At 43.5% G+C, this 25,216-nt stretch overlaps 1 protein-coding gene and 1 pseudogene across 3 annotated transcripts in view; both read left to right on the top strand.

The window, feature by feature from the left end:
* Positions 1–15,215, top strand: part of LOC119434095 (mutS protein homolog 5-like) — a 41,385-nt gene extending 26,170 nt beyond the window's left edge. Inside the window, exons 23-27 of one of the 3 annotated variants that reach the window (XM_037701408.2) lie at positions 952–1,026; positions 4,257–4,394; positions 5,835–5,972; positions 10,991–11,064; positions 11,165–15,215. In XM_037701408.2, the coding sequence (XP_037557336.1) occupies positions 952–1,026; positions 4,257–4,394; positions 5,835–5,972; positions 10,991–11,064; positions 11,165–11,261 (522 nt within the window). In that variant the 3' untranslated portion in view covers positions 11,262–15,215. The remainder of the gene's footprint in view (positions 1–951; positions 1,027–4,256; positions 4,395–5,834; positions 5,973–10,990; positions 11,065–11,164) is intronic. The other 2 variants (XM_049658813.1, XM_049658814.1) reach the window with 2 other exon arrangements.
* An 8,517-nt stretch (positions 15,216–23,732) lies between these two features.
* LOC119434184 (U2 spliceosomal RNA) lies at positions 23,733–23,906 on the top strand (annotated as a pseudogene).
* Positions 23,907–25,216: the final 1,310 nt, after the last annotated feature.

Here is a 25,216-nt window from a genome sequence, read left to right as displayed (position 1 = left end):
GGCAATGCTCGGCCCAATTTTCTCGAAAAAAAAAAAGGTGCGCTTCAGAATCTAGTAATTACCATAATGTGACATTTTGAGCTATGGTTATTGCTTGAAAAGCTTCCCAGGGCAGGTCAAAAATAGGCATTTTCGACAGGAGATGACGTGCATTCAGTGCTTTCACTGTCCCCCAAGATCCGCCGAGACAAATGCTACCGCTAAAGGGGGTCACTATTTGGGTCACTGTTGTGTTTACATTTTGCATTGGCGCGGAATACGACAGTCACCATAGGGGTCAAGCATGTGCATGCTGACGGGCTAGGTTCTAATTATCCGACGGAGGCCAATTTTGTGTGTTTGTACAAACGTGTGTTTGTATACGTATGTGCACACTACCTTCCATCTGATACAGAGTTGAGTTGGCATCCGCAACCTAAGCCATTTCTGATGTCCTCCTTTTTCAAGCAGTTTTGAACAAACTACCACTTATACAGGTGCAAAAAATCAGTTTCGACTGTGAGCTTTTTAAAAATGCAAGGCACTACACCAACTCCATTTCAGATTCTGCTGATATGCACTGATATGAACACTGTTAATATTCACACTTGAAGCTCGTGATTTAGACTGATGTGGTGCAGCAAAGGGTGTTTTTCAGTTGTTTTGCAATTAACTTACCATTGTAGTTGTGCAGATGTACAACTGCAATATTACTGACCATTTGCCCCTTGCATTAAGCCACACTGTACACATTTGAATTTTATACCATTAGCTTGGTTCATACATACTAATCTGAAGCAATCTGAGCTATGCTCTTGAAGCTCTTAGCTTCTGTATTCGTTTACTCCTATTCTGAACATTAATGGTACTGTGCACCCCCTCCCCCACTTTACCATTTTGCTTTCTTAGGCTCAGAGTAATTTTATGCATGAACTTCTTTTTTTTTTTTTTTGCTGCTCAAATTACTCTTAGATGTCCCACATCTTTCAAGAAAGAAGTGGGAAGTCACTTGTCATTATGGATGAATACGGCAAGGGGACCAAAGTGGTAAGTGGCATTGGAAACAGTAATCTAGGTTATAGTGCAGGCATCATGATTCATGAAACCTCAAAGGCAAAACTAAAAGCAGAACTAATTGAGCTCTTGACTTTGCCTCCCTAATTGTCAGCCGTAATAATGTGACAGTGCTCTGCGGACTGGCCCACAAAAGTAAATCCCAAAAAACTTCGAAACTCCTCATTTATAGTTATACATTCGATTGGTTCCTACTACGCTCCAACTCGGTTTGCAGCTATGCGGAGCCCTCTAGAGATAAGAGGCGTAGAAAACTTGCCCCAGCTGAATATGCTAGCTGCTCCCAGAGCAATCGGTGTAGCCACGTTTGAAGTTTATTTGTAGCGCAAGAGCAAAAAAAAAAAAAAAGAAAGCATACATCTTAGGTAGTACATTAGGTGGTCCCAAAGTAGAACTGTCCGGGGGACCTCCTGTTTTAAATGCACACGATATATTCACATAAACAGCAGCAGGATACATCCAACAAGCGATTATAACTTTACACAAATCAGAATGTTATAGATCGTGATCGAGTTTCTGACGGATCTCCACCGCACTCTCAGGTTGAAGGTGGGAGGGCCTTTGAGCACTCCAAGCAGAAGCACAGTGCTCTGAATAAACGAGGTGAATTTGTTTCGAGAGCTCAATTTCGATGAGCCAAATGTGAACTGCACCGTGAGAGCACTTGAAAGCGACCAGTCGAATGTACCATTAAATTTGCTCAACCTTTGATTCTTAAAATGCCTGAAGTGAAAAATGGTTCTGGTCGATAAATGAAATGGGAACTGGAATTCAAACATCAATGCACTATCTTTTTGTGGGGAAACAGAAAATAAGTATTGTGAATTAACGAACACAAAGTGTATAAGATTTTCGTTTGCGGGGGCAAAACAACCACACCATTGGACTTCACACTCAATTTGTAGTATGTTGCATGGTAAACTTTTTAGTCTGCAGCGTTGCATACCCTTTCTGAAAGCTGTTAACCGACGTTTTCAGGTAGATAGTGGGTCAATGTAATTCTGCCACATCTTATTTTATTTTTATGTTGGGACAGTCAAAGTGAGCTATATTGAACAGACTGGTGCACTAAAAATAGATACTATTCAAGCAATTCAATATACCCAAACATGCTTGTGATGAACTTAAACAAACTTTTTTGATGCATATCTTATAGATTTGTTATTTATTGTGGAAAAAAGAAGCCAGGAAGGAATCCATTTATTAAAAACAAAACTGTACAGGCAATAATATTGTCTTTGCCTTAAAGTGTTCCTGAGCCTCACTAAGAATTGCATTCTCAATGTGTGGGATTGTGTAGACATGCTCCAGTCCACTTGTTTCAATGTCTACACAGCACTGGTGCTGCACATCCACTGCAATATTGAGTCTTGAAGCGTAGGGCGAGGGGGCTCCTCTCACCTGGCAGCAAATTCTCCGAGTTCAACATATACAGTGGAATCTCGTTGATATGATTCTGCATAATGTTTTTCAGAATAGTAAGCTTTCATTTTTCTTTTCCCGGTCAGCATCCCATAGGAGGAATGTGTTTTCATACGGTTATTGCGATCGCGTTTTCACCTGAAATTGGATAATACGACTGCAAAAGTTCACTTTTACTAGTATTTCTAAAACACATAGCTTAGCTAGTACACTGGAATATTAAGCGAACATTCAAATGACCTGTGAACGACCTGTGATCGTTCACAGGTCATTTGCCGTACAGTGCGGCCGCACCGACTGGTGGTACACCGCTGCTTGTTTGAGTGAGGAAATGCAGGAACCTTTGCTATTGAGTTTGCCACCGAGTGCACCTATTTTCATGCTTTTTGGAGCTGGCTATGTATAATACGATTTTCGGATAATACATTTTATTTTCCGGTTTCCGTGAAGATCATATCAACAAGATTCCACATACATTGTTTGTTATAAGGAAGTTACTTTACATGAGTATCAGTAAGCTTTGCGTGTTCGATAGAATATTTTGTTATATTCGTGTTCGTTATATTCATGTTCGACTGTAGATGCGTAAGCATGTTGTGGGCAGGCGAGTGGAAGGTTCCCAGTGTAGTTCCTGTGATTATCAACATGAAATTGCTATGCATGTTCTATCAAGAAGCAGTGGAAAGCGCAAAGGCGAATGCTAGTGTATGTAGTGCTAGTGTACCATTGTTTCAAGATTGTATTTATTCAGGTTGGTTGATAGCTTACAAAAAGACAGTGCTACAACAGAACATAGAACTAAGGAGTACATGTACATACCAAGCGCTGTTAACCATTGGGTGTACTTTCTTATCCACTCTTTGTGTACATAACAAAAGTGCATACAGAGCAGCTAAGGAAAACACAGAATTGTAAATTATGCTGTCATGTGACAAATGAGCAGTGGCAGTGTCAAGACAAACATTTTTTTTTTTTCTTTTTGCAGCGTGGCATTCTTACACAATCTTCACCTTTCTGTAAAATTATGTGCATTTCCTATACCTCGCATTCTTTTTACTTTTTATATCGTTTTATAATGCTGAACTGCTCAAGCAACAACCTTGACCCTTGTCTAATGTGGCACTGTTACCGTTAGTTCACCTACCTACTTCAATCACAAGAATCTTTCCTCAAGATTGTTTTTCTTTTCTATTTTTTTTGTGTGTGTGTTTGCACTTGGGAGGAATTGTCCCTTCTACACATATACACTAGCAAAAGACATTACTTTCATGGGCAGACATACAGGACATAATGTGCACAAGATGCCTAGAGCCTCTCTTCATACTTGTTCACCTGGCGTTGCATAACTGAATGGACATCCAGTAATCACCAATTTTTGATTTCTTTTCTATGTGAAAATGACCTATGTGGGAACATCTTTGGCAAGTTTCAGCCATGTGGTAATAAATCTCTAGGTTCCTGTGCAGTTTATTACATAAATGGGTCACCTGTTCACATCAACAAAGTGCATAGAAACCGCATGGCTGAAGTTTGCCAAAGATATTTCTCAGTAGGTTGTTTTCATTTATTAATAAAATCGTGATTCATGGCTATGCTTCTTTGGAAAAAATTAAATTTTTTAAACTCTGATGTCCATTCAATTAGTACGCTGCACTGAGCGGATGTCAATTGAAAGAAGGTGCCAGGCGTCTCGTGTGCCTCATGTACCGCATTTTTGAAGATGGCTTGATCAGCATAGGTGGGTGGCTAGAATGCATTGCAAGACACCCTCATCATTGCAGGCCAACGGCATTGGACTTCTGGTTGGCACGATCGAAAGCTTCATTAACGACCCAGCAACTTGTCCCCACACCCTGCTGGCCACTCACTTTCACACACTACACAACCACCTCCCAGCCAGGCCACACGTCACGTACCTGGTGAGTTCGTCGTGTCATGCAGTAGAAGTAGGTGCTGGCACCATTACGTGAAAATTGCCGCATTTGCAACACCTTTGTGTTGTCTAAGGTAAACTAACCCAGGAAAGTGAAAACAACTTAAGAATGATGAAATATTAATTGTAAACACACTCAAAGTAGCATTTTGTTTGGCTGTCAGTCTGCAAAATTTCAGGGAACCAAGTGTAGCAAACAATGGCCACACAGTAACAGAGGTATGCATAGGAAAAATAACAGAGGTGCTTAAAGCACACTAAGGGGTGCAAGTTTTCACATACAAAAGATCAAACTTACCACAGAGCAATAATTGTTTTACATGTAAGGCACTAGGTATATAACGGTTAATAACACAAGGGCGCTTACTTGTGTGCCCCTGTACATGCATTTGTATTCACTATTCAGTTCGCCCTTGGAATAAAATCCTTGTGTAAGTGGCACACGTGTGGCCTGTTGCCCCTTGTTGTGTGTTTCCATAATGCAGACTACTCTGGACTCATTTTTTCCACACCAAATATACTCCTTTTCAATATTGATGCTGCACCATCTTTCCAACTTCTACTATCTGAACTTGGGTACATGTCATAGAAAGAGTCGACAATAATTTTAATTTGATGTCTTGTTCCAGGAAGCATCCTGACATTGCTTTCTTGCTTGTTGTTCTTATTATGGGTACAGAAAATACTTCCGTATGTTTGCTTTCCCTTGCCTGGTCTTTTACGTGTAGACATTTCTGACTTCCAGAAATTATTTGTTTATGCGCAATGATTGTGGGCCATGTTATGTGCCACAGCTACAATGCTGTTTGTGATGCAGTCACCACCAGGTGTTTGAAAGGAAAAATTGTCATCCACCCAATATATAATAGCATGAAGCTACAAAGGAAATGTTGTACAGGTTTCTTAGAATGCTTTGTAGTTGAAGAAAATTTGTCCTGCTCTGGCGATCGAACCCGGGACCAACACATTTCCGGTGCAGTCGCTCTACCATATGACTCGGAAGGGTTTGTGTGCGAGCTAGTTGGTACAGATCATTCATATTTAAAACAGCGCCAAAAAAACACGGACAATAGCGAACACAGGGACGAGCACTCGTCCCGTGTTCTCTCTTGTCCGTGTTTCTGGCGCTGTTTTAAATATGAACTACCATATGAGTTAACCAGAAGGCTAGCAGAGCACGGAGCAAGACCGAATTACTCGACAACTTGATGGACACTAAATACGGCACATTAGTTCTATGCAAGCAGAACTGATTCTTCAACTATGAAGCTTTATTTCTGAGGAATCCATATTGGTTTTCCTTTGTAGTGTCGTGCTACAGTTGAGTGGATGATAATTTTTTTTTCCTTTTGTGAGCCTTCCTCCACGTTGTGGGGTTCTGCAGAACTGATCTTCCAAAACCGGGTGTGCTTCACCATCTGTGCAGACCTTTGAAAGCATTCGCCACGAAGGTGAACTGGTGTACTTGTACCAGCTCAAGGAAGGCCGCGCCAGCAGCAGCTATGCCAGCCTGGTTGGCCAAGCAGCAGGCCTCTCGAATGACATTGTTCGACGACAGCAGCAGGTGAGGAGCAACCTTGCGCTTGCATATGTCTTTGTTTCAGTTTGGAACGACATAGCTTGGTAAGACGAAATCTGCGAGTAGAGTTGCCACCTAACCAAATTTTCTATCCCAGTGTTGGCTGCCAGTACTGCCCCCTTACTGGCATGCCAGTTGCCTGTTTCCTGGTTCTCGCCAAGTAAAAATTAAATTATGGGGTTTTACGTGCCAAAACCAGTTCTGATTATGAGGCACGCCGTAGTGGGGGACTCCGGAAATTTGGACCACCTGGGGTTCTTTAACGTGCACCTAAATCTAAGTACACGGGTGTTTTCGCATTTCGCCCCCATCGAAATACGGCCGCCGTGGCCGGCGGTTCTCGCCAAGTAGGCACATTATAAGCTGCACCGCAAGTGGACTACTGATTGTCGCAAGTGGATTGATTCTTAGTTTTTTAAAGGAGTACTGACAGGAAACGTTTATTTTTATTGCTTTATTGAAATTATTCTCAAATGGGCGTCCGCGAAACCTACGCCCACAAAAAAAAGGGGGGGGGGGGCTGCGAATATTCGAAAACTTAGATATATTATCGAATTGTCATCAAATTTGATTAAAAAATACTCGAAAATGTTCGAATATTTGGTTAGATACGAATGTTCGAATCAAATTGAATATATTGCTGGCTGTGCGGAAGCAAGCACGGTTCTTAGCATTTGTTTTTATCTAATCTAATAATATTGGTGCAATATTGTGCTGAATTTTGTGATAATTTCGGGCTGCTGGCAAATTTTCACCTGTAACTAAACACTTAGCCACTAAACGTCTAAACTTTGTGGGAAAGCCAGCCTCTCAGTAGCAAGGGACATGGGTTTGCGGACAACAAGGGTGCACTTTTTTGCAGCGCCACCCCAATTTTGACCTTATTGCTTGACAGCAAGTGTGTTGAGTGGCGACTGGCACAGGGTCAAATGCCTCCGAGTTTACGGGTATCTGGTGCGGTATAATAAGGCACAGGTTGGCGAGGACAATTAGTGGGAATCAATCAATTTTCCAGATTAACATGAGCCAAATGCACAATATTTTATTATAATTGCTTGCTAGTCTAGTTCTGTAACATTTACAATGTAATTGCAATGTTCCAGCATATCACATTAACCCAACTTGCTAATAAATGCATGTGCATATCATTATTCGATATTCGATTCAATATTCAAAGCTTAAGTATTTGTATTCGATTCGCGTTCGAAAATTTTGATGATGACACGCCCTTTACAGAAAAAAAAAAGAACAAAGGCCAGTTTTGCCTTCACTCATTCAGAGTTCCGGGAATTGCTCCCAGAACTGCGGCAGCAATCCGCACAAGAGAACGAAAAAATCAAGGACGTCACAATGTTCCTTGCCAATTTTGTTTGTCAAAAAGAAAATAAATCTTTGAACCACAATTTTATTTTGTTTTAATTCTGTATGTAACAGTACCTTTCAAAAGAAATGCAATGCCTCCCCCTCTTCTTGTTGGTAATTTTTTTTTCTTCACAAAATTGCAACACTTAACTGTTAGGAAAGCGTTGGAAAGGTGGTCTCATTTCACAGAGCGGGGCGCCTACTTACAAGGCAGTGGTTGTAGTGAAGAACTTGAAGGTGTCATTTCATTAGCCAGCCATTGTACTTCTGCAATTTGCTTTGTTTATCAGTGATGTGCCCCGGAACCAGAAAAATAACTGTTGAAAGCACAAAGCTTTTCTTATTCTGAAAGGTTAACACATGGCACATACAGCTTATTGCCAAGTGCATTAGTACATTTGCTTCTTCTTTTCTTTTTTAACCGTGGTCTCAAAAGCGTGTAATTATGAAATTAAGAAGATTATGTACAGTATGTTCTACTCTTCTTTTAAAAAATTGTGCCTAAATAGTATTTGACCATTGATTACAACTGAGGTTAGGGAGGATAGGTGCACCTCACTCGGCGGTGGCGTCATTATAGCTGTGAAAAAACATCTACAATCTAGACTACTTCACAATTCATCACGCATAGAAATTATTTGGATTTCGTTGAGCTGGGCTTTTAACGTGGGATCCGCTGCCTGCTGCTGTAACCGAGCCTGGGCTTGGGCTGCCTTGAATGCAGTATCCGCACGGCAAGCGCGAGCCTGCTCCTGGCGGCGTTAACAGCGTTTCTTGTCGAAAGCGGCCTGTTCCGCCGCTGACCGAACAATGCGTCGCCTTCCCATCCGTCTGTCTAGTGTGCACTGAAAAGGAGACCCGATGCAACGTGCAAGAGGCCCTTTCCTGCCCTTGCCCTTCCCCGGGCACGCACCCACTCCTGATTGGGTGCTCCCATCACATGTTCGGGCGTGCGCCTCACGTGTTTCACCGGCGGTCTATTCTTAGCTTTTCCCGCCGTTTTCCTTCACTTGCGCGAGACGGGCTTTTTGCGATCACACTTTCAGCGGCACCGACACTCGTGAGGCAATATAAGCTTCGCCTGAAAACATTCCAAAAATCACACTCATGATGCCGCCTCAAAACATGTGCTTTACAAGACACGTGAAGCATTGCATCAACAAAAAGAAGTGCCTTTACACTAAGGCAAAACGATCGGCCTCCGAGGATGATTGGAAAAGTTACTGCGAATAGTCAAAACTTTGTCAAGCAGAAATTGGAACAGCTAAAGAGAAATTCTTTAACCATGATATTCCAACGTTACTGAGAACCAATCCTAAAAAATTCTGGAAAGTAACCAACACTAGTCCTCTACAGCTACTCTTATATCTATAGTAAAGAATGGTGAGATTCTTTTGCCCTCACAGGTTGCCACAGAATTTAATCTATTTTTTAGCCCAGTGTTTACCCACAAAATCCCTATCCCCCCAAGTGCGCATGCTGGTTCTATAAGTGCCACCATGGATGACATTTTGGTTATGCAAGAAGGAATAGAACAAGCTATTGACCGTTTGCCAAATAATTCAACTCCTAGTCCTGACGGTATTTGCCCCAAACTGCTCAAACTAACTAAAACAATAATAGCCCGCATTTTCGCTGCAATATTTCAGCAGTCTATTGTCACAGCTGCGTGCCTGATGCATGGAAAATTGCTCGTGTTATACCTATATTTAAATCTGGAGACCATTCTGCCCTCACAAATTACACTCATCTCATTAACAAGCATACCCTGTAAAGTCCTTTAACGCCTAATTTCATCTGCAATAATAAAGTACTTAGATGAGCACAACTTTTTTTTCAGAAACCAGCATGAGTTCTTGCGTGGACGTTCTTGCGAATCACAGTTATTTGAACTGACGGCTGACCTTCACGACGCTATACGCAACCTAATTAGAATAGACGCTGTATTCATTGACTTACCAAAAGCATTTGATAAGGTGATTCATAATCCTCTTATACTGAAAATGGATGACCTTAATATAAGCAGGAATGTGATGAACTGAATTGTCAATTTTCTAGGTAACTGACAGCAGTTTGCTTCTGCAAATGAATCTTGCTTCGCACTAATACCTGTAAAATCTGATGTGCCTCAGGGATCGGTGCTTGGACCAGCTCTGTTCCTTATTTACATTAATGATATAAGCAATAACCTTACTTCCACTGTCCGGTTATTTGCTGACTGTGCTATTTGCAGAAAGGTGAATAATTCTGATGATACTAAGTTCCTGCGAACCTTGATTAAATCGCTAAGTGGTGTGAAAAATGGCAGATGGGGATAAACATCTCCAAAACAAAAGTCATTACAATTACCACGACCAGTTTAACCCAGACTTGCTTTTACACTATTAATAATGTGGCCATTGAAAAAGTGTCCACAGTAAAATATCTAGGCGTTCACATTTCTTCAGACCTGACGTGGCACCAGCACATCGATTACAGAAGTAGCAAAGCGTCCAAAACCCTTCGTTTTGTCAGGCGCCACCTGCACTCCGCAAAACAAGCGACCAAACTTTTAGCATACATTACTTTAGTTAGACCGCAACTGGCATATGCCGCTATCATTTGGAATCCGCATCAAGAATACCTCTCAACAAACTCGAATCACTACAGAATAAGGCTGCTAGATTTGTCACGAAAAAATATTCTCGTTACTACTGCGTAACTGATATTAAATTTATGTATGCTCGAAAAAAGAAGACTTGTTACACTGCTATCTCACTTACACCGACTATATCATAATCCCTTGGTATTCACAGAAGCCGGCCTTTCGCGTCTTTCCCCGATTAGATCACCCTTTTAAGTACAGCCAAAGTTCACCTGTGCCAAACTTATGCATCAGCCACCACTGTTCCTTGCCATCTACCATTGGAACAAACTGCCAGCTGAAATCGCTTCCGAGAACAATCACGATGCTTTTGTTAATAAAGTTAAGTGCTGGATGCACACTGATACATATAATAGCGTTTCGACGACCTGTATTTTTATCTTGTATTGCAAACTTGTATTTGTATATCTGAATCTTGTATTTGTAATTTTGTATATTGTATATTGTGAACGGTTTCTTCCTTGTTACTTGCGGTGCTATGTATAATGTTCATTCATTGCTTTCTTTTCAACCCCCCTGTGTAATGCCTGTAAAGGGGCCTTTAGGTTATGTGAATAAAAAAAGTTATACTATGAAGGCCTGTAGAATATTTTTTATGCATGGATGTCTGCCTAATGAATCATGTCAGCCGTTTTTACCCATCATTGTTAAAGAAATGTTGTAGCTACAGTGCATTTATTACCAGTTAGGTGTTCTTTTTAAGAGCGGTTCATACTGTATACTCAAGATGGGTATGTTCATTTGCAGTGTCATTGTGGTAATATTGCTTGGCTGATTGGTGCACATTAAAGCAACAAAAAGAAAGATGTCCGAACTTAATCAAGTGCAAGTCAACAAATTATTGTTTAACAAAGGTTGTTCCAGAAGCTGGGGAAGTGAGCAGGCATTTATTATAAGCCGAAATTAGTTTTTTTTTTCCACTGCCAGGACAGCAACATTGAACAAAAGATTTGGCTGCTTGGTCAGGAGTACCCAAATTCCGTCTGTTTCCCCGCAGATCACACACGCCTTCAGTTCAAAGAGAAAGTTGCTACCCCAGCTGATGACTCGGAAGGAGCCTGTGTGGAACAAGTCAGTGAAACATCATCAAGCCTTAAGTTTTATGTTGCATCTTAGTAGTGAAAATGACTCACTGCAACCTGTGCCTGTCTCCATCCCTTCTTATATGCAGAGCATTGCCTTTGGTCCAGATGCTCTTGGATACTGACCTCTCTACTCAAGAAGGAGCTGAAGAGCTCCTCAAAGATATGGCCACAGCTCTCAACTGACTTGGAGTTCAGCGAAACCTGTATATATCCTTCAGAAGCGCGTAGCCACAGCTTTTGACAAGATGCAGAGTTGCACCATGTTTTTTCGTGTTGGCAACTGTGTGAAGGATGTTTTCATAATTGCAGTATGCTTGCGAAAAAAGGTTTAGAGGGCGTTTTCGAATATGACATTGGGAACAGCTTCACTTTCTCTCTTAATACCTATCGGACAATAATCCTTCATTTTATTGGGATAGCAGTATTTGGGCCATTTGTATATGCTTTATGACATTTACAGGTGGTCCTTACCTATTTTTGCCCCTTCATGATGCCCCTTACAAGGAATGTGCGCTGTAAAATCTGTGTGATAATTTTTTTTTTTTCTGGTCAACAAATCTTGTTCAATAAAGTATACTGCAGGGCCAACAGTTCTGGCATAATATCTAATATTCTGACTGCTTCGTACATGATAAACGAAGTCTCAACAAGATTGGGTGCTTTTTTAAAGGAAGTGTCAAGGTTTTTTGTTTAACTGGAAAGTACTGATAATTTTACCTAAACTAATAGTTGATTACCTTTATGGGATTGCGAATATAGTCAAACCTCGTTACAACGAAGTCGCATCGTACACGAAAATACCTTCATTATATCTGATATTCTTTATAAGCATACATGCCAGTATCTGCAAAAACAAAATCGCAATCAGGTCTATGCGTAAGAAGTGCAAATGGGGCGCCTCCGACGTGCCAACAAGAAGTCTCCTGCGGATTTCAATGACCTGTTGACATCATGCCATGCCGATCCGAGGCACGGGAACCGCAATAAATTACGTACATGTGCTCTGCATCGCCGCGAATATGCAATCGTGCAATTGGTGTTATCATGCAGGATTTGCACGTTGTCTTGCCAACTGCATGCGGTCCAACCAAGCCAAGCCGCTGGCCAAAACGTGCACGCCGCCGACAGACCTTTTGGTGCTTTCGGGCACTGTAGGGGACCGCATGTGGATTCATGCTCTGCTACTACGGCCGTCAGTCGAACGTGTGTCTCTGACCTCGTGCTCAGTCGCCGATAAGGCCTACGAGTACGAACATTAGGCTTAGGCCGCTAGGCCTAACTAGCGCCACTCAGCTGGCAACCACAGTTGTGGTTTTGTGCCATCGACATGCCGGCAACTTTGTTCATGGCCACCATGTTTGCGGCATCGCAAACATCACCTGAAAGATTGTGCGGTGTATGAAATTTCGGTTATTGGCACTGTACAGCACGACCATCTTTAAGTTTCCTGGAAATTCTAAAAATCGCCTGTTGCAGATAACATAATTCTCGAAACTGGTGTTTATCTTGATACTGGTGTCATACTGGAGATTGATTTCTGGTGGATATGTCTTGCAAACTCCCCTGCTACAATTTGTTAATTGCATTGTGCTGTAATGCAATTAAGAAGGTGAGTTGTTTTTTAATTAGTTTAATGCGTGTTTCGATTTTTCTTGCTAGTAATGTCTTTCTCTTCGAATAATTCAGTCAAGGGCAAGAAATATGCCATCTTCCACAGGCAATTTTTTAAATTCTATTGAAAATAAAAATGATCACCCTGTACACTGGGTCCTAGGGGTAAGTAGTGGTGCGGCAGGAATCGTACAGGTCCGAAAAATCAGGTGTCTAAGAAATTTATTGGCTATTGTATTTGATGTTTTTGAAGCCAGAGTATGTATACATTGTGAGGCACATGCAAACAAAAATTTGCTTTGCTATAAGCAATGCCATGCTGGATACATTTTCAATTTTGTTATACCATTAAAATACTGCACTGAAATAAAGCATGGCCAATCAAATTTATTTTCCGATAATTCATTGTATCTATGTTTGTTATATTGAGGTTCAACTATCAGTTTTGCTCGAAGGTGCTTAGTAAGCCAGAAAGAATAGAAGACGTACTGGTGGCGACACCAACTTGGAATGCTGCCATCACCTGCCTGAGAAAGCTACATTTTGGCAGCACCATTCAGCACCAATCAGCTTGCTGATTTATGGGGAAAAGAAAAGGATGTACATTGCATTTGAAAGCAAACCAAAACTTAACCTGGCAACATTTTTGCATTTTTATGCACAAAAAGGGCCCATAGTCATGAAAAACTGTGAAATCTCTCATGTAACATTAGCATTATTGAGTATCGCAATTTGGCCGCAAAATGCAGCGGAAATCTTGCTTGTGTGGTTTCTTTTTGTTTCATAATAAGCCTTTTTTCTACTAAATGAAAAGCATAAATAAGTTTTGGAAAATAGCTATCATTCCGACCAAATTGACTTTAACTACATGCTACAGCATTGGGTTACACAGTTCTTTAAAAAAGGAAATACCAATATACCGTTGAGATACAAAATACTATTACACAGATCCCACTACAATATGGGAATCTATGTTAATGCAAGGTATTCAGTTGCACAATGCATATGAATGACTTATATGTTTTCATTTTTTTGTGTGCTTCACTTGTGTATAGCCCATCTAATTGCTCATGCCGACAGTTGTGTCTCCTTGTGGCAATTTGCGATTGCTCAAGACAACATGACACCATGCCAGACACATATTTTGAGCGATGCGTGAAATGTGAAAACTCCTAATGTTGATGCGTGAGTGACAACAATTCAAGACATATTTGTTACTATATTCTTGGCGGCATCGTGTTCTCACTCTGCTTTGGTTTCGACAGCGGTGTGAGCACACTTCCATTCTCGTTTTGTTTTTAGCTTCCGTTTTCTCTCCTGTTTGTTTTGACTTGCAGTGCGACGACATTTAGCAGCAGTACGACGACACTTGTGTGATTAAACTTCTCCCATAGTTTGGGATCGCTTGGGGCCACAGTACCAGAATAACTGCATGCCCTCCGAGTGCCCAGTATATCAGAAGTAGAATGTATAATGCTATCTGGAATACAGTGCACAACACAGAGAACGAGGGAGAACCTGCTCACACGCTTGTGGTGCTGAAGGACGTGGAGGCTACCCGGACGAACAACTACAGAACAAAACCTGAGGAACATTCCTTAATTTAGCTTTCAATTTATGTATTAGTGATTATTGCATACTAGATAGGTAGAGGGGAGCAGCACATTTTGCAGCTATGTATTCAGCTATACTACGTAGATTGTGTTGGGTGTCTTCACTGATGGAAAAAAGCCCATCCCATATACTTTGATGAAAGTGATATAGAGGGTGTCCCAGCTAAAGGTAGCCAATGTTTTAAAAACGACAGAATGTGCTAGGAGGCTCAAACGAACTCAGTGGTGTTGAGGATTGCGTGTCCTAGTCTGCGGTATTTTTTTTTCGTTTTGCGAGGTCAATTAATTAGTATAAACTAATTGCCTAACTTTTAAATATTTGCTTCACCAAGAAAGTGCTAATAAGAAAGTTGTAGACCACATTAAAAAATAGCCGACAGAAGTGTTTGCAACTAAGTACCATTGATGTAGCTTCTTGTAACTGCCTTTAAAGAAAGCCTGCAATATACAAAAACAACCATGTGATAGCACCACTATTTCAACGCTCCCAGACGATCGATCAAGAAACTAAATCCACATATCTGTACAGCGGTTCCAGGACGGGATTGGCGTTTCAGGTGGCCGCAAGGTACGCGCCAGCAACTCTCGCTAGTAAGATATGATCGTGAACGAAAAGAAATGACAATTGCGTTTTCCTTCCCGATTAAACAGTTCTGTGGTCAACATTTAGTCAAGCCCGAGCTTCTTTCTTTTTTTTTTTTTATTGCCTTGCGCGTTCGGGCTTCATTCCACAAGTGGAGCGAATGATGTGTTTATGCCACGTCACGCCGAAGCATGACACACCTTCATCACCGCCGCTTGCTCTGTGCGCCCGATCGTGACAGGGCACGCGAGTGAGTCGAAAAAAGCATGCAAACAATGTCCTTTACTGATCAATCGTCTGGGGGCGCTGAAATAGGGGCACTATCACATGGTTGTTGCATTTCGTGGACTTTCCTTAAAGGCCACGAAATAAAGCAAAATGTGCTGCTCCCCTCTACCTATCTAGTATGCAATAATCACTAATACATAAAATACATAATACATACAATTGACGCTCCATCAATGGTACTTAATTGCAAATACTTCAGTCAGCCATTTTTAAATGTGATCTACAACTTTCGTATTGGCACTTTCTTGGTGAAGCCAATATTTAAAAAGTTAGGCAATTAGTTTATGCTAATTAATTGACTTTGCAAAGCAAACAAAAATAGCGCAGACTAGGACACGCGATTCTTATCACAACTGGGTTGGTTTGCGCCTTCTAGCACACTCCATCGTTATTAAAACACTGGCTACTTTTAGCTGGGACACCCTGTATATCGCTACCAAAGCCTTCACACCTGTTCCTATACAGTACATAATCTTTGCACTAATACATGGTCTGATTGTAAAAAGCATCACAAAATATTGCTACCGGTGCTGCTGCTTGTTTCTACATTATCTTTAGTCTGTAAACAGTTATGTTAATATGGACAAGCTGTGAGGCCAAAATCCTATTGGCAATTAGCATACTTGTCTTAAAGCTAACCCCTCCTGAATAATGGGCAGTTTAATATTTGATTAACTGCTTCTACCTTTTGTTTAATATTTCCTGATTGTCTGTCACCAACATATATTTTTCAAGCGTCTCTGCAGTGAAGGTTTCGAATTCAGAGCTTGTAGGTTGTACACCTCTGCATGTTTTTCATGCTGTAGCCGTCACCATCCCAGTGCTAAGCTGTTTTCTACTGAAGCAAGCTATCTGCGTTTTCTTTAGTGTCAGTCTGCCCATTCAACGTGCCTTGGCTTGCTTAATCACTAACCTTTCTACTTACTCACTCCTGATCACGCAACAAATTATAGCTTCGTTGCTCAGCCCAGCACTTACCGAAAGTAATTTTTCGTGTATTGCTCACTCATCCCAGCCTGTGTGCAGCTGGGAGAACCTGCACATTGCTTTGTTGTAAAAAAAAAAAAAAATTGGAACTGTGATTTCTGAACCACAGTGAGTTACCACAGTAGCTACAGCCACTGAGTGCCCATAGGAACAGTGAAAGTAGTCACAAATATGTTTACAAGTATATGGCATTGAAATGTGTAATTAGGGTGTGTGGTCTCCAATTAGCATAGTTTGATCCACTAGCCTGGTCCCAGCATTCCTTGGTCATTTGGAACTTATCTTACTACACGGATTGTCAACCACACACTTTCTCTGGCAGTGCAACCTAGAGCACTCCATCGAATTATTTGCAGTCGATGAAGCCATCACTCCTGATGGAGGCACGTAGGGTTGTCACACAGGTCACTGAAACAAAGTTTAGCCAAGAGAAGCTCGCGCATGTAACATGAAACATTTACAAAGCTGATTTAATGCGTTCGAGTGCTGATGCACGAGCGAGGGGAGCATATATATATATATATATATATATATGTTGTCGTATACTGTCTGAAGCTTTTTTCTTGTGAAGCCGACCTCGCGGTCAGGACCCGCCTAATGCAAGGCAGTGGCAAAGCCTGTCAGCTCAACTTTAAAATGGTAGAGCTCTTAGCGCCACCTGACGGCTTGGGTAGCTCGGGTGCGAGATGAAGTTTCATCCTCTTTTGGGCTTGGGGACGTCTGCACACGCGGACCAATGCAGAAGTCGGGTTCGGCTTCGGAGCGTGACGCCGACAATTAGGGTGAACACGATCGTTCGTACGCACATCGGTTCACGGGACGACACCCGTGTACAGCATAGGCATTAGCGCCTGGCAAGTGAAACTTGCTCGACTCCTCAATACGTACCTTATCGAGCAACTGTTTGTATTTTTGCCCGGTGGTATTACTGCACAAAAGAAGCAATAAATGCTCTTCTGTATATTTGCACTCATGTGTGGTGTCATTTGTTTCTAAGATCTATTTTTTTTTTTTTTTACTTATATCTGTTCAAACAGTCCTTCATCAACATAATTCTGAATAACTGTCACCTAGTCGGCACGCTTTCTGTCACGTTTAGCAAAAATGCTCCGAGGAATGGAACAATACACTTCCGCTATATTTCTAAAGTTACAAGTGGTCGTGACTTGTCGCTTCGGTGTAGACACGGCCGTTTTAACTCTTTTCTATACCATGGGGAAAATAGGTGTTTTTTGTATGTTACGGCAGTTTTTTTCTTTTTTTTTTTTTTTTTGAAGGAACTGCTGCACTCAATATTTCATGTCATACATAAACAGAAAGCAAAATGAATGCACTTTTCACGCGCAAAAGTTTTATTAACGAGATGTAGGTCACAAAAAAAGATAAATTGTTAAAATTAAGATTGTGCGATAAAATTGGACAAAGTTTGTTAAGACACGATTGGTATCTACTAAGCAAAAAAAAATGTTACGAAAATTATGAGATGTACAAAATGCACTGCCGTCTATTAGGCACTATCTCCGAAAAAAATAACTTTTCATTGAACAGGTATTCCGCTACAAAAATTTAACTGCAAGCACTGTAGTTGGGCGTGCCGGGCTGCGGCCGCCGATGTTCCGGGCTGGTTTGCTTCGTCGTCGCTTTCTGACTCAAAGTCCGACGAAAAGTCAGCGTCCTTTGACTCGCTGCTACTCGATGTATCGATAAGATCAGCCGCAGAGGCAGCGGAATCGCGATATCTGCGATCTCTCGAAGCGCGCGCGCCGTTTCCGGAGCCGGACACTTTTTTTTTTTTTTTTTTTTTTTCCTGCTTTGACGATCGCGAAACTTCGGAGCGCGTTTTAAAATCACCGCTTGGTGCGAAAAAAGCGAACTGCTTGGAAAACAAAAATATAGTTTCTCCTCTTTCACGTCCGATGGCGCAGTTTATCCGTGACCGGCGCGGAAGGTCTCGAAAGCGGCGTTTCAAGCCATCGATATAGCGGGCGGCCATTTTTTCGTTCTCTGACGATCGCGAAACTGCAGTTCTAGCCACAGTAGCGAAACTTCGGAGTGCGTTTAAAAATCACCGTCTCGCGGGAAAGAAGCGGACTGCTTAGGAAACTAAAATATATAGTTCTCATTCACGTCCGAAAGCGCTGTATGTCCGTGAGCGACGCGGAACGTCTCGAAAGTGGCGTTTCAAACCATCGCTAACGATGTCCACTGGGCGCGGTACGGAAAGAGTTAACGTATCGCCAAAGCAATAAATATAGGGGATTCAAATCTGGTGACTTGGCAGGCAAAGCCGCAGGTCCGAGGCGGTCAATCCACGTCCCTAGAAAGAAATGTTCTGTCAAGACACCGAGCTTGGCGGCAGCTATGCGCCATAGCCCCGCTCGTCTTGCTAGAACCTGCAGATATGCCGCACATGTAAAAGTCTCAGGTGAAGCCACTCGGTGGGCCACTTAGCAAGAGTTTTAGCTTGTTCATAAATTTATTACTGTTTACGTACAAATTAGTGGAGACCTACATGTCCAAGTTTATACAGCTACTCAGATTTTTGAGAATGGCAGCCCATAAACAAATGTCATGAAACAAAACACCGGCAGCGCATGCCTTTTATGTTAAATCTTCGCATGCTGATATATTAGAAGTGCGAAACCAAGAAATGCTCGAGCCAAGAGAGTTTTTTTTTTTTTTTTTTTTCTACACGCGGACACGGCCATCGGAGACAGACCTGTTTAAAAAAAAAAAGAAAGAAAGAAAAAAACATATTCCGACGTCTTTTTTTTTTTTTTTTTTTTTTTCCCCTGCGTGAAAAGCAAGTTTCGGCTGGCTGATGGGTGAGCTCTTGAGTTGCACGTTCATGATTTGCGATAATCTTCGATCGCAGTGTTTGCTTAGCAGGTGCGCGACCATGCACTCACGTAACACAAGCTAAAGAAACTCCATAATACGTGTTATTGCGATAGCAATTGCATAAACACTCCAGGGCTGGTATTTTGTAGCGATGCCTTTAAAGTAATAATGCCTTTTCGCGCTTATCGCGCTTTGTCAGTGGTCAGAGCGACGGTCCGCTCGCGTTATCAACGTTGATATCGTGAGCGGACCGTCGCTCTGACCACTGACAAAGCGCGAAAAGTCATTATTACTTTAAAGGCATCGCTACAAAATAGCGGCCCAGGTGCAATTCTGTCGCCGCCGTGAGGTTCCGTCGTTCCTGTTGCGTCGTTTCGCTTCCAAGCGCTGGCCGAACGTGAAGAGGTAAAGATTCGATCGACAACCTCTGGATTAGAATGCGCCGTGGCATAGCAGATGGTCCACTGAAAACAGCAACGTAAGACCACGAAGGTAAACGTTGCTTCGTTATCTAGCCTGATCGTCGAGGCAGGGCAGCTGGAAAGGATGTGTGCTTCTCCCCCTTTCATTTGGCGAGCATGGTCACCGTTCACCCATAGAGAAAGGAATTCAACAAGAGGGGACACTCCCATAGGGCCCAGCGGCCGAATTGACTGCAGCGTGCCAAGCGGTCGGTGTCGATCACTTACATCACTTCCGGTTTCGGTTTTGGGCGCGCGTATTTTGAACACAAGCTAGCACGCCGGCTGCGACCCCCCCCCCCCCCCTCTCCTTTTATTTATTTTTTTGCTCTGCGTGCAGAATCGGTGTATTATTTAGTAAAAATGATTGCGAACGATCTCGTAAAGTCCCATCGAATCTGTGCCACGTGCAATTTCACAAAGTAGACGCAAGACCTTTTGTGCAATGAGGAAATATTTATTTTGCTCTATATAAAAGCTCGTTCCGCGCTTTTTGTACGTTCATCCAACGTTGTGACACCAGCAGGTAAGGCAGTAGTTCCTGTACGAAGCTCCACCGGACGGCATCAGCTGAAAAAAAAAAGTAAATTAAAAGCATGTTACATTTGCAAGCACGTAACAGCACGTTACAAGCATGAGTCATTTTGGTATTTAGATATAGGAATACTGCGTGTAGAGGCGAAACGTGCGAAAGCGGTGAATGGGCGGCATTACAAACAAAAGCAATTCGCTTTTACATACATGGCGTAGAAAATACCCGACTCATCCCAAACACATGAAAACACCCGATTTCCAAGCGTTGCCCCCTTTCCAGGCATTATTTCCTGCACTTTGGCACCACAAATACACGGGCAACTTCGCGTTTTCACAACTTGGCCTCAGGTTATGCGACGGTACGTGACATACACAGAGACGGACGCAACAGGCACTCAAGACAAATGCGTGGGTGCAAAGCCTGTTTTCAGTCCTTTAGAAGACGGAATTTTCGAATTACAAGTGTGATATGTTCCTCGGCGTTATCTTTCGCGCGTTCTGCCGGCGCCAGCAGCACACTCCCATGTTATCACTCTTGGCAATCGCCCATCGCGTTTTCAACAGGCGTGAGTACCGAAAGAAGGTATATGTTGGTGCGGGGCCACAAAAAACGTCACAAACTTGACCCTCTATAAGATTCATTACACGCCAAACTAACTTTATCACCACGGCCGAGCTGCTTATCGCTAACTGCGTCACAGCGCGCTGTGCGGCCAGCGTGCCTCAAAAGTACCCCAGAAAATAACGAAATTACTCTTCAGTAATGTCTGGCGTCAGAGAAAGCGGCACAAACTTCTCCTAGTAAGATGCACTGTATACACTGCGCACTACGACCGAGTTGGTTCTCGCTAACTGCGTCACAGCACGCTGCGCGGCCAGTGTGCCTCAACAGAACCGAAATAAGTTACAATAATCCCCTAGGAAGCTTCGGAAACATGTCCCAGCATGATTCATTAACTCAAATTAACTGCGCCAGGACGGCCGAGCTGTTTTTCGCTAACTGCGTCTTAAGTCTCGGTCCCGTGCCGTAAGCCTAAATGCGTCGTAGACTGTGAAACAAAATTTCTCACCTTGCCGTAGTCCAATAGTGCAGTGGTGTCTTGTCCCAGTGCAAAAGGAACGTAAGCATACGCCGGGAGCCCACGAAACCAGGCTTTACAAAAAAAAAAAAAAGGAACAGACGGGTCGCCGCGGGCGAGCGCTCAAACGCGCGCGCGGCCGCACTCGCTGGCTTCGGGGGACTGTCTGGCGGATGACGCATGCATCTGGCGCGTCATTGACCTGTGGCGCTGTGGCTAGGTAAGGCAAGGAAAATAAGTCGCAAAGCTTGAGTTCATTTATACGCAAAACGTTTTAGTTTTCGCGGCAAAGAATTAAAAAAAATAAATCAATGCCTGTTAACTTAAGTTCACTTTCTTTTTTTTCGATGGTCGCGGCAGCTAACGTTCGGTGTTAAAAGTATAGCGTGACGTAGGGTGACGTGTTTCCTGTTGCCAGTTTTTGCCGAGTGTCCCCTCTTGTTGAATTTCTTTCTCTATGGTTCACCGTTCAGATTGCGCTACGACATTTCATGCTTCGCCCCAGTATCGCCGACACCGGCCGCTAGAGAGGCGATGAAAATGATACACCATTCCGAACGACAATGGCTCCCTTATCGTCGCTCGTCGGAGAGATATGCACTGCGCTTTGACGATATCAAGCTCTCAATTCGCGCTTTTCATATCGATCGCGAACGTGTGCAGTCATATGCAGAGCATGCGCACTTTGATATTTTCACAACTCGGACAGTCTCCTCTCATGATAAGCGATCGAAAGTGTCACGGCTAATGTATACAGCGTCTCTTCAGTTTTGCTGGTTTTGATGCTGCCCGTCCCAAAGCTTCACTTTAGATGGCGCATAGATCGCGCGCAAACTGCAATGCACGGTGCCTATAGTCACGTGACTGTTCTCGCTTTCGAACTTACTCCCCAGATTCTAGTAACGTTGCCCCAGATCACCTCAGCTAGTCGTAGCGGCGTATGGCTTCGTAGTCAGTTCTTTGTTCACCGTCGCCTCGAATGGCGGCGATGCGCCTGTCCACGACATGCATGCAGTGGGCGACCAAGCGTGTGCGCCGACCCGTTCCGAGTAAGTTTCGAAGTTTCTTGTGTCGGTGACACCGGGTGATACAGTGTCTTTTGCCTCGTGATGGGTTTGCTGTTGAGAAAATTCAGCAGTGCCCAGAAGCTCTGTGTTCGGTGCTTTTCGAGTAGTGCGGTTTGAAAGAGTGAACGTTCGTTTTGACTGCGGTGAACGTATGCCCCGTGCGGTTGCCCAGTGGCACTCTGCTGCTGAGAACGAGGGTGCAAGGGAACGTTTAAACCCATAATTTGTGTCATTGTACGTACGCCACCCGAAATTAACTGGCTACCGCTGCAATTCACTGTAGCATTATCTGTAGCAACAGATACGGCCGACCCGGTGTCTATATCCGCTGGAGTCCACTCTCCTCTCTCCTTCAACTGAACCATGTATGGCGGATAATTGCGCTTATTCCCCAGATACAATCGAACACTCAGCATGTCCTCTGCTCCGGTAAAATTGTTCTGTTTAGCTTTGCACATTCTGGCCAATTAGGTGTCCTATCTTAGAGCAATTTAATCACATTGCCGTAATATGGCGACTGTTTTGTGATTGATGCACTTTGCCATGTCTGAAGCACTATGGCCTACTGCGTAGCGCCAGCTGTCCCCTTCCGAGGCGACGTAGTTTCCTGGCAAACCTTGCCTCCTTGTTGCCATTTGGCGTCCAGGGGGTGGTATTGGATACTAATCACTTTCGTGCGATGTAGTACACGGCGCGTTCGATGATTCGATTCGCTTTTCAAAACCAACCGTCGTCCGAGACCGCGGCCCCAGAAGAAACCATGGTTTGAGCAGGGCGCTGCCTCCGCGTGTTCTTCGTTTGCGACGTGACGTCCGCGTTGCCACTGGAGGACAATCACGACCGGTCGTTGTTGACATTTTCCCTGTATAGCACCGCTTTGGAGTGTTCTTCGACAGCTTCTGTGGCAATGGCGCAAACATTTTCACATGGCATCTGTTCATTACCGTCTTCAACAGCTTGCATCGGATGCGCTCGAATGTCTTTAGCTGGTCACTGTAACTTTCCACGCCAGCAAACTCCTCGAAGCGCTCAATGTACGTAGGCTTCCAGATTACCTTTTGTGTCCGGCGTCGTGCCTCGGTTCTCTGCTCGTCCAAGACCGCGTGGCTTATCTAACCATCCTCATCGCGACTGTTAGACGCCAGACACACCAGGCGCAAGAAAAAAGTCATTCGGCAGCGACGGTGGCTTGCCGCACCAGCATGCATACAAAGTGACATGGTACCGCTACCAAAACGCAGCCTTCTTGGGATGTCGTGCAATAACCTTGTGGAATGCAGTAAGCTGATCAAGGGCCACAGTTTGTGCACCACGGTTCGATGCATCCAACCACACCTCGCATAGTGCCAATATCGTGTTCGGCATAGATACCATGGTAGCCTGAAGTTAAAGTGCCTTATTGTTCCATATATTAAACGTGCATTTGAAAACGAGAACATGGGACAGCTTAGGTGTAGGCCTAGCTGTGCTGAGGCGGGATGCGTTTAGGGGGGAGGGGGGTGGGGTCAGGAGACGGAATATACTCAGACTGGCAGGCACTATAGTTTGAATACGCGGGATGGCGTACACGTGTATGGTGCGAGCGTAGACATGGATGACAAAGTAGTATCTTTTCTTATCAGCTTAATATCTGATATGGGTTGTATTTGGACCCAAGATATTAAACTTATTTTTGGAAGTTGGCGGAGTGCTTGAAGCCTGCTTCACCTCCGCCGCAGGTCGGCCCGGTATCGCACTATCTTCGGGATTTTTGGTCTATGGACATCGATCTGCTGGAAACTAGTCATATACAGCTTCGCTGTAATAAGCAGCGTAGCATGCAGATTTTCGGCACATTCGGGGAAATGATTCGGGAAAGAACGTACATCTTCCGCGTATACGCCTTTCGAATCATTACCATACTTATGCCTAATCACCGCTATAATCCTTAGGTCGTATGCTTAACGGGTCCGAGTTCCGCATTTTTCATGTGATATACGACGTATGCTCAGTGAAGACCCGCTTACGTGTACTGTCACTGCGCGTCACTTGTTATTGCTGGAATGCGGCGCAGTTCCATACCTGTTTCGCGTAAGGTGGTCGTCATCCGCGCATCGCCGATCACTGTCATTTTTTTTTTTTCGCTTCTGCAGTGTATTCGTGCCGTCGTGCGGACTTATGCCTAAAGCGTTCCAGCGCTGAGAACAAGTGATAGTAGCAGAAGCTGCTAAGTTCGTAATACAGGGCTGAACATGTGTCGCCGGACGCTGCGATCTTCCGCTGGCCACAAGCATTATCTCTTTTCTTTGCATCTCAGAGCACCGGTTCACCGCTCTAGACCAAAGTGTGGACGACTGTACGAAATTGCCCAGTGAACGTGCTCGGAGGCGTGCCTCTAGAATATGTGCCGTTAATACGAATGTGCGAAATATGTCTGCGCGACGTATGCAGTCTTACAACGTATACAATGTGAATCGTTCCGGACTGCTCCAGAGTCGCCTGTCTACGGGTATCTTCTGGTTTCGAAATATGTCGGCAATGAGTGCCGGGAGCGTACATGTGGCAAGTGTGGCGTATGTCGGTACCTGAACTTACACATCGTAACAAGCGCTACGTGAAGCGCTACGTAGCAGCGCTACGTTGAAGACGCATCCCTCCTTAAATCTATGGCCTGTCTATTTTCGCACTGTGCGCAAATATTTTCTACCTATCTCTTTCAACGTGGCGCGCTCTTTGTTAGCCAGGGCTACTTGCTTATATTTTGAGAGCAGAATATCAGTACAAGTAATCAGACAGCGTATTCTTCGGCTGTTATCAGTTCTATTTTCGCGTAGCCACGCTGTGTTTTTTTTTTTTTTTTTCGTGAGTGCGTGAGTGAGCGGTGAGGCAGCCATGGGACACAGATGCTTAGTCAGTAGGCAGAATTTTTCCGTTCCTCCCCCATCGCTAAGTGACAGTAGCGGCCGGGATTTGATCGCCTGCGCCCAGGTTTTGCTGCGCAAAGCCCGAACCACCGCGCTGCTATAGTGGTTACATTTAGAAAAATAAGAAATAATCGGGTGCGATGACTCTTTTTATAACCCTTTGCGACACGG

Source organism: Dermacentor silvarum, chromosome 11 (assembly GCF_013339745.2).
Source record: "Dermacentor silvarum isolate Dsil-2018 chromosome 11, BIME_Dsil_1.4, whole genome shotgun sequence".
Classification (NCBI taxonomy): domain Eukaryota; kingdom Metazoa; phylum Arthropoda; class Arachnida; order Ixodida; family Ixodidae; genus Dermacentor; species Dermacentor silvarum.
Note: the sequence above shows the minus strand (reverse complement) of the source record. Positions and strands in the feature narration are given on the sequence as shown.